The 11498-nt window shown below is 50.4% G+C and overlaps 1 protein-coding gene across 1 annotated transcript in view; it reads left to right on the top strand.

Annotated features, from left to right (window-relative positions):
* The window catches only part of LOC105912339 (zinc finger homeobox protein 3-like), a 44871-nt gene extending 35439 nt beyond the window's left edge, over window positions 1-9432 (top strand). Inside the window, exons 8-9 of the mRNA XM_031564622.2 lie at window positions 1-5052; window positions 5151-9432. The exon at window positions 1-5052 is cut by the window's left edge and continues 366 nt beyond it. Of these exons, the coding sequence (XP_031420482.1) occupies window positions 1-5052; window positions 5151-6610 (6512 nt within the window). The 3' untranslated portion in view covers window positions 6611-9432. The remainder of the gene's footprint in view (window positions 5053-5150) is intronic.
* The last annotated feature ends 2066 nt before the right edge of the window (window positions 9433-11498 follow it).

The raw sequence follows: 11498 nt of genomic DNA, 5'->3' as shown, positions 1-11498 counted from the left end.
GCAAGCACCTGGAGACCAGCCACCTGGAGCTGAGCGAGGCCCAGCTGCAGCAGCTCTACGGCGGGCTGCTCATGAACGGGGACGTCCTGGCCGTGGGGGACCCGGTGCTCGGAGACGATCAGGGATCGTTCGGGGAAGACTGCATGAAGGACGGAGAGGAGATGGATCTGGACGAGAAGCAGAGCTCCAACGGCGGCGGCGACTCCGGGCTGGCGCAGCAGGAGGACCCTGGGAGTGAGATGAAGCGAGCCAATTTGCCGTTTAGGAAAGCGACCAACCTCACCATGGAGAAGTTTCTGGACCCGCAGCGCCCTTTCAAGTGCACCGTGTGCAAAGAGTCCTTCACTCAGAAGAACATCCTACTGGTGCACTACAACTCGGTGTCTCACCTCCACAAGGTCAAGCGCTCGCTCCAGGACTCCACAGCGGGGGTGCCCGAGGCCGTCAGCAGCACAGATCACAAACCCTTCAAGTGTTCCACCTGTAATGTGGCCTACAGCCAGAGCTCCACCCTGGAGATCCACATGAGATCAGTCCTACACCAGACCAAAGCCCGTGCAGCCAAAGTAGACCCTTCCGTTGCTAGTCAAGCCTCTGCTAACACTCCTTCAGTTGGCACGGGCTCATCCTCCAGCAGCTTGTCTCTGAGCTCCACCGCAGCTATGAAGCCAAGCACAGCCACAAATGCCACGTCTAGCTCGACCGCTAACACTCCTGGGGGAGACCAGCAGAGCAGTGATGCAGGCCCGGCGGGCCACTCGTCCCAGTCTGAGAGCCACGACGCGAAGAGGAAGAGGTTAGCGGACATCATCGCGTCCACGGCGCAGCAGCAGCAGCAGAAGCTCGTGCAGCAGCAGCAGCTGGCCCAAGCCCAAGCACAGCTCCAGCAGGAGCTCCAGCAGAAGGCTGCGCTCCTGCAGTCTCACCTGTTCAACCCAGCACTCTTCCAGCACCTCCCCATGATGCATGAAGCTCTGCAGCAGCAACAGCAGCAGCAGCAGCAGCAGCTCCAGCAGCAGCAGCAACAGCTCCAGCAGCAGCTGCTCTTTCCCTTCTACTTCCCTGGCGGAGACTTCCAGCTGAGCGAAGAGTTCAAAAATGCATCTCTGAGCTTCGCCAACTCCGCCGGGTTTTCCCTGTCCTCTCAGCCAGGCCTGATGGAGGCGTTGATGTCACAGATGGAGAAGCCCAGCACTAGCCACTCTCAGCAGGACCTCATAAGACCTCCCCTGCAGCAGAGTCCAACAGTGTCTCATGGAACGAGCAATGCTCACCAAGATGGCGGAAAACCTCAGACACCTAAAGTTCAGACCGAGGTCAGTCTGCCCAAGCAGAACAAGAAGGAAGAGACAAACAGCACAAATGAACTCAAGTCCGCAGAACAGCAAGACCGTGGTAAATGCAACAGCGGGGTGAGTCAAGAGGCAAAGAATTCTGGGAAAGAGGTCAAGCTGGGGTTCCTGCCACCCAGGATTTCCCACGATGCGTCTGATAACGCCTCGAGGGCTCTGCTGGAGAACATTGGCTTTGAGCTGGTCATCCAGTTTAACGAGAGCAAGCAGAGGGTGCAGAGGAAGTTTGCCGAAAACATAGCCGTCACTCTTGGCGAGTCTGATCCAAAGGAGGGGGACCCCCTGCAGATAAAGCTGGAGTGTGTGTCCTGCAACAAGCTGTTCTCAAACCCCCTGATACTGAAGAGCCATCAGGAGCAGGCTCACCAGACCTTAGTCTTTCCCATCGACTCTCTGGAGAAGTTTGCCAAAGACTACAGGGATCAATATGACAAGCAGTACCCGTTGAGGTCTCTCACTCCTGAGGCTCCCAATACTCCCCCACCTCCTCCGCCTCCTAAACCACCCACTCCTCCCACCTCCCAGCACATCCAGCAGCCCCCAACATCAAGCACTGCTCCCTCTGCTCTGCCTGTTGCTCCTCCAGCAGTCTCTGCTCCTTTGACTAAAGCGTCCACCCTCCCGCCTCCACCTCCTCTCTCCTTGCCTGTGGACCTTTCACTCTTCTCTCCTATGATGATGCAGTCCATATCCCTACCACAGGTTCCTGGCATTGGCATGGACGTTGGCATCCCACATGACTTGGCACAGCTCTATCAGCAACAGCTCAGTCCAGCCCTGCTACAGCAGCAAAGCAAACGTCCTCGGACGCGCATCACGGACGACCAGCTGAGCGTGCTTCGCCAGTACTTTGACATCAACAACTCTCCAAACGAAGACCAGATCAGGGAGATGGCGGACAAGTCCGGCCTGCCTCAGAAAGTGATCAAGCACTGGTTCCGCAACACACTGTTTAAAGAACGTCAGCGCAACAAGGACTCCCCTTACAACTTCAACAACCCACCAACCACCACTCTGGAGGATGTTAAGGTGGATTCCAGACCCCCAAGTCCTGATCTTCAGAGGTATGACTCTTATGGGGGTAAGAGGTCCTCAAGGACTCGCTTCACTGACTTCCAGCTGAGAGTGCTGCAGGACTTCTTCGATGCCAATGCCTACCCTAAAGATGATGAGTTTGAGCAGCTCTCCAACCTGCTGGGCCTTCCTACTCGAGTCATTGTGGTGTGGTTCCAGAATGCTCGTCAGAAGGCTCGCAAGACCTACGAGAACCAGGGTGAGGGTGCTAAAGAGAGCGGCGAAAGACGAGAGATGCCCAACGACCGCTACATCCGCACTGCCAACCTCAGCTACCAATGCAAGAAGTGCAGCCTGGTCTTTCAACGCATATTTGACCTCATCAAGCACCAGAAGAAGATGTGCTACAAAGATGAAGATGACGATGGCCGATATGACAGCTATGAGGACTCGATTGACCTAAAGCACGAGTACTGGAGCTCCAGTACGTCCTCCTCCTCTCACACCCCCACCTTCTCCTGTTCCAACGCCATCCTCGCTGCTGAGACTACCTCTACCCACAATGTGAAACCTGCTGAGGCTAATGATGCTAGCGCTCCTAGCGCTGCTGGTGTATCTGAAACCCCCAGAGAGGGGCCCTCCCATACTGCAGAAGGTTCTTCCCTTGCCCAACCCCAGCAGAGCAGCTCTGCCACCTTGCAGCAGAAAGAACCACAACTGGAGACTCAACATCACAAGCTGTTGGCTGAGGAAAAGGAGAAAGGACACGCCAGCAGCCCTAAGCCATCCTCCTCCCTGAAACAGCAGCAACAGCAGCAGCAGCTTTCTCCTTCTGTTCCCCAGACGAGCCCAGCGTCTTCAGAGAGCACCCGCACCAGTCTCAATGCCCTGTCGAGCCCCCAGACCCCCCAGCAGAGGAGAACCCCCCAGCCTGTCACTCCCTTCCACTGTGGCCAGTGTAAACTCGGCTTCCCCTCCTTTGAGCACTGGCAGGAGCACCAGCAGCTGCACCTCCTGACCTCCCAGAACCCGTTTGTCCACCCCCAGTTCCTGGACCGACCGACAGACATGCCCTTCATGCTCTTTGATCCCAGCAACACCCTTCTGGCCAGTCAGCTCCTGTCCGGAGCCTTCCCACAGATCCCTTCCAGCTCCATGTCCTCCTCGCCCATGCCCAGTGCCGCTATAAACACGCTGAAGAGGAAGCTGGAGGAGAAGGCCAGCACCAGCCCCATGGAGAATGACTGGGAGAGCAGTATTGACGAGCAGCATCGTGACAAACGAATGAGGACGACCATAACTCCAGAGCAGCTGGAGGTCCTCTACCAGAAGTATCTGTTGGACTCCAATCCCACCCGTAAGATGCTGGACCAGATCTCCAATGAGGTGGGCCTCAAGAAGAGGGTGGTGCAGGTGTGGTTCCAGAACACAAGAGCCCGGGAGAGGAAAGGCCAGTTCCGAGCGCTGGGTCCGGCCCAGGCTCATCGCCGATGCCCGTTCTGCAGAGCCCTCTTCAAAGCACAGACTGCTCTTGATGCTCACATCCGCTCCCGCCACTGGCATGAGGCTAAGAGTGTAGGCTACAGTTTCTCCATATCTGGAATGCTTTCGGATCAAGGAGGGATGAAAATGGATGGGTCAGAAATCCCCAGTTCCTGGAGCAGCCAGCTAGCTTCGCTGTATCCGGGTCACAAGAGTGCCGATTCGTCCCTGCATCACAGCTCCAGCCCCCGGCTCATTAAGATCGAAGGATCTGATGACTATGAGGGTCCATCAGGCTCCTCTTTCAGTCACTCCTATGAGGGTAAATTCGACAACGATGACTGTTCTTCAGTAAACACGTCGATTACTGACGCTACAATGGGAGAGGAAGGTGGCGACGCCTCCGAGGCCAAACACAGAAGTCATGATATCCTGGCGCAAATGGCTGAGAGGGCCCCTTCCTGTGACAATGACGAACTGATGTCCTCAGACTTGATGAGTCCTGCCATGAGCTTCAATGCAAAGGACTACGACAACGACATGATGGTGGACTACAGTGAGACCTCCAGCTTTGCAGACCCTTCCTCCCCAGGCCCTGGGACCTCCGGGAGCCAGAGTGGGGATATTGAGCGTTCCGGTCCAAAGCGTTACCGCACCCAAATGAGCAACCTCATGGTGAAGGTGCTCAAGGCCTGCTTCACTGACTACAAGACCCCTACTATGCTGGAATGTGAGGCCCTGGGCAATCACATCGGGCTGGCCAAGAGAGTCGTCCAAGTGTGGTTCCAGAACGCCCGTGCCAAGGAGAAGAAAGCAAAACTGAACTTGGCGAAGCAGTTTGGTGTCGAGCCATCCCAGCGCGAGGCACCAAAGACTCAGTGCACCCTTTGCGATGTCAAGTACAACAGCTGCCTCTCCGTTCGCGACCACGTCTTTTCCCAGCAGCATGTAGCCAAGGTGAAAGAAGCCGTGGGCAGTCAGATGGACAAGGAGCGGGAATACTTCGACCCCAACACGGTTCGCCAGCTGATGGCTCAGCAAGAGATGGATCATCTAAAGAAGGCCAACGAGGTCCTGGGTCTGTCTCAGCAGCAGAGATTTGACCCCGCCACGCTCCAGGCTCTGAACCTCTCGGCCATGTACCCCGGTCTCCAAAACATGCAAGGAATTGGCAGTGCGGGGAGCTTGAACTCACCTCAGTTAGGTATGTCACATTTCTATCTTAATCCTGTTTGTGTGATATATTTACCACAGTGATCTAACCTATGTTATCTCCTCTGTCTTTTGTCATTTTCTAAGCAGCAGGTCCCAGCAGTCTGTCTCCCAGTGTGCACGCCAACGGATTACCCACCAAGCGCCACACCGCTTCTCCCTCTTCGTCGACTCCGTCAGACAAAGTCGGCATGGCGACTTCTTCTGTTTCTACTCCAAAGACCAAACAGCCAGACCTTCGACCAGAACGCTCCAAAGAGAACGGCACTGTAAAGAGTGAGAAGGAGAAGACCAAGGAGAAGCCTTGCGTACTCCCAGCCGTCTCCACCCCGTCCACCTCGTCCACCCCCCGGAAGCCAGACAAGCAAGACAAACCAGACACCCCAGCGACCTCAACTCCAAAACCTGGCATGGAGTTTGTGATGGATCCGGCACAGCTTCAAGCCCTGCAGGCAGTTAGTGGCGGTGCAGATCCAACAGCCTTCTTGTCCAACCCATTCCTGCCTTGCTTCATGCCTGGTTTCCCCTCATATTTCCCCCCTCAGATCCCTGGGGCTGTTCCTGGTGGCTACCTGCAGCCCATATATGGCATGGAAGGCCTGTTTCCTTACGGCCCAGCTGCCCTTTCCCAGGCCCTGATGGGTTTGTCCCAAGGCTCCATTCTCCAGCAATACCAGCAATACCAACAGAGCCTCCAGGGGGCACTACAGCAGAAGCACCTGCAGCTACAGCAGCAGCAGCAGCAGCAGCAACAGACACAGACGCAGAAACCCAAAGCCCACGCCCAGGCCAAAGCTGACTCCAAGCAACCTTCCCAAAATGCATCAAAAGCAGGGGAGCGCAAAGATCCTTCCTGCGGCAAAGCGTCCCCTTCCACGTCATGTGATCAGTTCTCGTCCTCCTCATTGGGTGACAAACCTTCTTCTAAAGTCAGAAGCCTGGATGAGGACCTCCTCCAGCGGGAGGGTGTTGTCCCCAAAGCGACAGGCGGAGAGCAAGGGAAAGGTGGGCGGTTGTATGACGCAGACGACGGCGACGCCTTCGGCCGCCACCTGGAGTCCCCACAGCACAAGCGTAGCGCGGCGGAGCGACCGCACGCCAAAGAGCACGCCACTCCCGTGTTACCTCACACCGCAACCTGCGCTCCCGACTCCGCCACGGCATCTACCTCACAGCCTGCCCCTCTGTCCACGCTGACTCCTCCAACCTCCTCCTCCTCCTCCTCTTTCTCCTCGCACCTCTCCACCAGAGACGGACTGTGCACCCTGCCCAACCTTTCGACAGCTTTATCGGGGTCGCCAGACGCCACTCGTACCCCAGCCTCCTTCTACAACCAAACTCCCCCCTCGCCTTCAACGGTTACCTCAAACTCGGCGAGACCCTCTAGCGCTCGCCCATTGATACCAACAGACCCTGCTGGAGGGATGGCCCGCAGCACCCTGGAGACGCCCCTGGAGAGACAGAGTCCTGACCTGCCAGAGGAGCGCCACCTGGTGGGCGACTCCCGGCCGGACTGCAGCAGTGTTGGAACAGACTCGCTGGGAATGTGAACGAGAGACACGAAAAAGAAAGATAAAGAGAAGAAGACAAACAAAAAAAAAGAACTACTACAAAGAAGAAAAAGCTTTTTGAGAATGGATGTTTGAGGAACACAGAGATGAACCAGTACATTAACAGTAAGAGGAAAAGAAAAGTGTAAACTGACTGATATCTGAAGAAAACTAACTGCAATTCCAATGCTCGTAACCAAAAAATAATATGCGTCAGTCGAATGTTTTTCTTTGCCATTTAACATGCTGGTTCTCACCCATCTACCGTAAACAGTATGAACACTACAAAGACTTATGCAGTTACATTTTTAAAGTGGAATTGGAGTGTTGTACAAACAAACTGCTCACCCAAGGCGGATCCCCACCAAACGAACTATTAACTCAAAGCGTGTTCTTAATTTTTGAGTAGCCTACACTTAATAGCACATTAACTTAATGCCATAATTCAAAACGAGAGAACTCTTTACCTATACACACACACACACACACACACACACACACACACACACACACGCACGCACGCGTACAGACTCATGCCGAAGCAGTCTCCCTCCAAGTGTGTTCTCAACTGTACCAATGGCTTGCTGAAATAATGATGTGATGTAATGGTGTCTCCTCTCAGGTCAACAGCTCGTACGGAACTCATTGTATAAATTCTGTTCTTGAAAATACAAAGAGGAAATGTTTTAAGCCTAAAATGTAAGTGTTAAAAAGAAAGGGAAATATTAAGTCCTATTTTTTTCTTAAGAGTTGGAAAAGCATTATTAGTCTTATAAATGTGCGCATTTTGGTTTTTATTTTAATGTAGGACTTAAACTTTACCCTGAAAACAAAGAGTAATGCAGACTTGAATGGTTGATTTTTTTTGTTTTGTTTTTTTAAAGAAAGGCTCTGTGTTTTATGATAGATACATGTATGAACATTTTTGGTGTTGCGTAGATTGTTGAATTTTAACTGTTTGGTAGGAAGGAAACCCGTATATTTAGCTTTTGTACTGTCCACCTCAAAAAGGCACTTCAGCGAGGTGGTCCTGCTCACTCTGAGGAGGGGAGGAGTGCGTCGACTTTTAAAACCACATTCTGCAGCCCTTTGCTTTCCTTCCCCTCACCTCGTCTCTCCTGCTGCCACTCGACTCGACTCGACTCGACTCTGATTTGTGTAGCTCTTGTCCGGCCGCAGCCAGAACGACCCACTCCCTGAAGGTGTAGCAGGGAGGGTTCGCCTCCGCTCGGTCACGGCGGAGCGGCAGAGAACGGGGACGTTCCCACGATTCTTTTCCAGTTATGCACTTAGTTCAGGCCTCGCTCCGTCACCCTCGGGCAGCTCCAGCTCAACCCATCACCGTTTCATTTCCACTTGGGTTTTTAACGGGCTGAGGTGAAGTCACACTCTGCATGATGGGGCCGCAGAGAGGGGCATGATGGGAATTGGAGTCCCCATTAAAGACTAGCCCATCAGATTGTTGGCTGCAGGAGAGGAGCATGGAGAGGGGCGTGTCCTCTGCAGCGAGAGGGCGTGTCCTCTGCAGCCCCGTGGTCCACTGCCTCACTGCCCGCCTCATTTCATTCATTTTGTTTTTATTGTTTTATTGTGATTGTTCTTGCTCCTTAAAGAAATAGTTACATCTCGTCCTCCGTTGCAGATCAGAAGCTCATTTCCAATATGTTTCCACAGTTATTATTTCAATAATAATAATAGTGATGATGATAATAATAATAATAATACTAATAATAAAAACAACAACAGTATTGCTTTAAAGGAAGATCCAAAGACGAAATACTTTAACCAATGGTGCAAACAAATAAAACACTTCTTTATACTTGATATGTTATTGCTTTTAACAAAAATAGAAAACACGATTTTAGATGATGGAGTCTGCGCTAGTTCACTGTTGGAAAAGCAGTGTCTTCATTTGCGAAATAAATAACATGAAAACCAAAAACCAAAACAGCCCTCGTGCTCGTGGTATGGGGTCGCCAGTGGCAGTGTAGAGCCATCGCAGTTTGTAAGATAGATTTAAAAAAAAAAAAAAACTCTTTGTTAACTTTGCTGTGACCAACAGTTATTTTCTTGGTCTGTCTGTCTGTCTGTCTTTCTTTCTTTCCTTTGGTTGGTTTCCAGGTCTGATCTCTGAGGACATACGATTTGCTGCTAACGTAGTTTTGTATTGATACTAAGATGCATGCTGAAATTTGCTTTTTCTCTAAGCTTTAATGACAACAAACAGTAAGCTTAATGCCATTTACAGAACAGTGATCCCACCTGCTCTCCTCCCCATCCTTGCTATCTTAGAAGAAGAGCAGAAAAGACTGTGAGACATTTTATCTTCCAAATAATAATGACTATTATTTTTGGGGTTTGTTTTTTTTTTTTCTTTGAAACTAGCCAATGTTGAATACCAATGATAAATATTGTTCATACAGAAGACTGCATTCCAAATACCACACTAATACAGTTTTCATAGATGTATTGTATTTTTATTTGATGACTTGTCTGTTTGTTTGAAAATCAGTGTTAAATGTTTGATTCTGCTGTGAGGGGTGTGTGTGGGGTGGGGGGGTGGGCGGGGGTCGTGACCCCAAGGCCTGTGTCGCTTTAGTGACCTGGGCTACACTATGTGCATCTCCTGTCTGAAAATTCCTGGAAAAAAAAGGTTGTTACTGTAACCATAGCGATAGCCAAATAATGTTGTAAATGCACACCTCTTGTGACATGTGACTTTCTGTTTTTTTTTTTTTTGTTTTTGTTTTTGAGGGTTTTTTGCCATCATACTGACCATACCACCAGAACACACCCTAGTCAATAAAGTCTGTTTTGTTGCAGATGTTGTGCTGTCGTCTTGTTTTCTGGAGGCTAAGAGTATGGAACGCTCCGTGTAGCTTTCATATGTGACTGTGTGTGAGCAGGAGAGGCTTCCTGAGGTCTGTGTGTGTTTACTGAGGTCTGTGTGTGTTTACTGAGGTCTGTCTATGCACCCCATCCAGACACCCTCAGCTTACCTTAGCCATTTTACAACAGAAAGAAGAGAATGAGAATGTCTCCCATTGGACCACTTTATGTCACTGTTATTATGTGTGCGTGATTGATTGATATGAGATGGACCTTTTCGACTATTTCTCCGCTGATTGTCATATTTTTGTGATTGGTGAAGTGTGTGTGTGTGTGTCTTTTTGTGATTGGTGAAACGTGAGTGTGTGTGTGTGTGTCTTTTTGTGATTGGTGAAGTGTGTGTGTGTCTTTTTGTGATTGGTGAAGTGTGTGTGTGTGTGTGTGTGTCTTTTTGTGATTGGTGAAGTGTGTGTGTGTGTGTCTTTTTGTGATTGGTGGTGTGTGTGTGTGTGTGTGTGTGTGTGTGTCTTTTTGTGATTGGTGAAGTGTGTGTGTGTGTGTGTCTTTTTGTGATTGGTGAAGTGTGTGTGTGTGTGTGTGTGTGTGTTTTTGTGATTGGTGAAGTGTGTGTGTGTCTTTGTGATTGGTGAAGTGTGTGTGTGTGTCTCTCTTTTTGTGATTGGTGAAGTGTGTGTGTGTGTGTGTGTGTGTGTGTATGTCTTTTTGTGATTGGTGAAGTGTGTGTGTGTGTCTTTTTGTGATTGGTGAAGTGTGTGTGTGTGTCTTTTTGTGATTGGTGAAGTGTGTGTGTGTGTGTGTGTGTCTTTTTGTGATTGGTGAAGAGCTTGATCCCTTCTCTGGTGCTGTTTCCATAACTCTTGTGTTATTACTCACCTGATCTCTTTCCTAATCTTTGGTACTCTTCTCTCTTAACACACTGTCTATCTCTCTGTTTGATCTTTTACCTTTTCATCTTCTTTTATTTGTCCTGTTCTTTCTCAATACACCTCTCCTCTCTGTCCTCCTCACTCTCTCTCTCTCTCGCTCCCTCTCTCTCTCCCTCTCTCCCTCTCTTTCTCTCTCTCTCCCTCTCTCTCACTCTCTCTCTCTCTCTATCTCTCTCTCTCTCTCTCCCTCTCTCTTTCTCTCTCGCGCTCCTCTTTGTTTTGGTTGTTGGTAGTGCAGAGAGGGAAGGTGGAACAGGGGATGATGTCTCAATCACTTTAACTCTGCTGCTTTGCCTTCCAACATGGCTTTGATTTCCTACAAGCTTCTATTTGATCAGCCTCTTCTTCTTCCTCTGATCGAGAGAGGGGGGGGGGGGGGGGGGGGACGGAGGGGGAGGCAGGGATGAACAAACAGATGGACAGACAGAAATGCAAACGGGGAGAATAGAAGGGTAGACAAAGTGTGTGTGAATAAAATCAGATGTGGTTACTTTGGAATAAATGTGCTGAAACTAAATGTATATACTCTAGCTCTCTACACACACACACACACACACACACACACACACACACACACACACACACACACTCAGCTTATTTCCCCTTCTTAATCAGTGCTTAATAAAAGACAGGTGAATGTGGAGGGCCACTGCTCATCTATCAGTCAGAGTTGAGACATCAGAGATGAGGACTGCCAAGGGAATGAATCACACACACACACACACACACAGTGTTCACAGAGTGTGTGTGTGTTTGTGTTGTGTATGTTTGTTGGGGGAACACGGAGAATGTCAGGGCTATCGTGTGTCTGATTTATTTAGTGGCTGATTAGTAGGTGTATTACTGCTTCATGAGGTGTGTGTGTGTGTGTGTGTGTGGGAGGGTATACCAAGTACGTGGTTTAGTGACAAACCGGGGTAAGTTGAGCTTTTGTTTTCCTCGCAGAATGAAGCCATAGCTCTTCTGAGTGAACTTCCCCAGATTTGTCCCTCAAACACGTACTTGAAATACCCCCCAGGAGTGAAGGAGTGTCTATGATTTATTTAGGGACATGCTGATTACTCCGTATATTGCTACTAGGTAAGGTGTGTGTGTGTGTGTGTGTGTGTGTG

The sequence above is a fragment of the Clupea harengus genome, chromosome 3 (assembly GCF_900700415.2).
Source record: "Clupea harengus chromosome 3, Ch_v2.0.2, whole genome shotgun sequence".
Taxonomy (NCBI): Eukaryota; Metazoa; Chordata; class Actinopteri; order Clupeiformes; family Clupeidae; genus Clupea; species Clupea harengus.
Note: the sequence above shows the minus strand (reverse complement) of the source record. Positions and strands in the feature narration are given on the sequence as shown.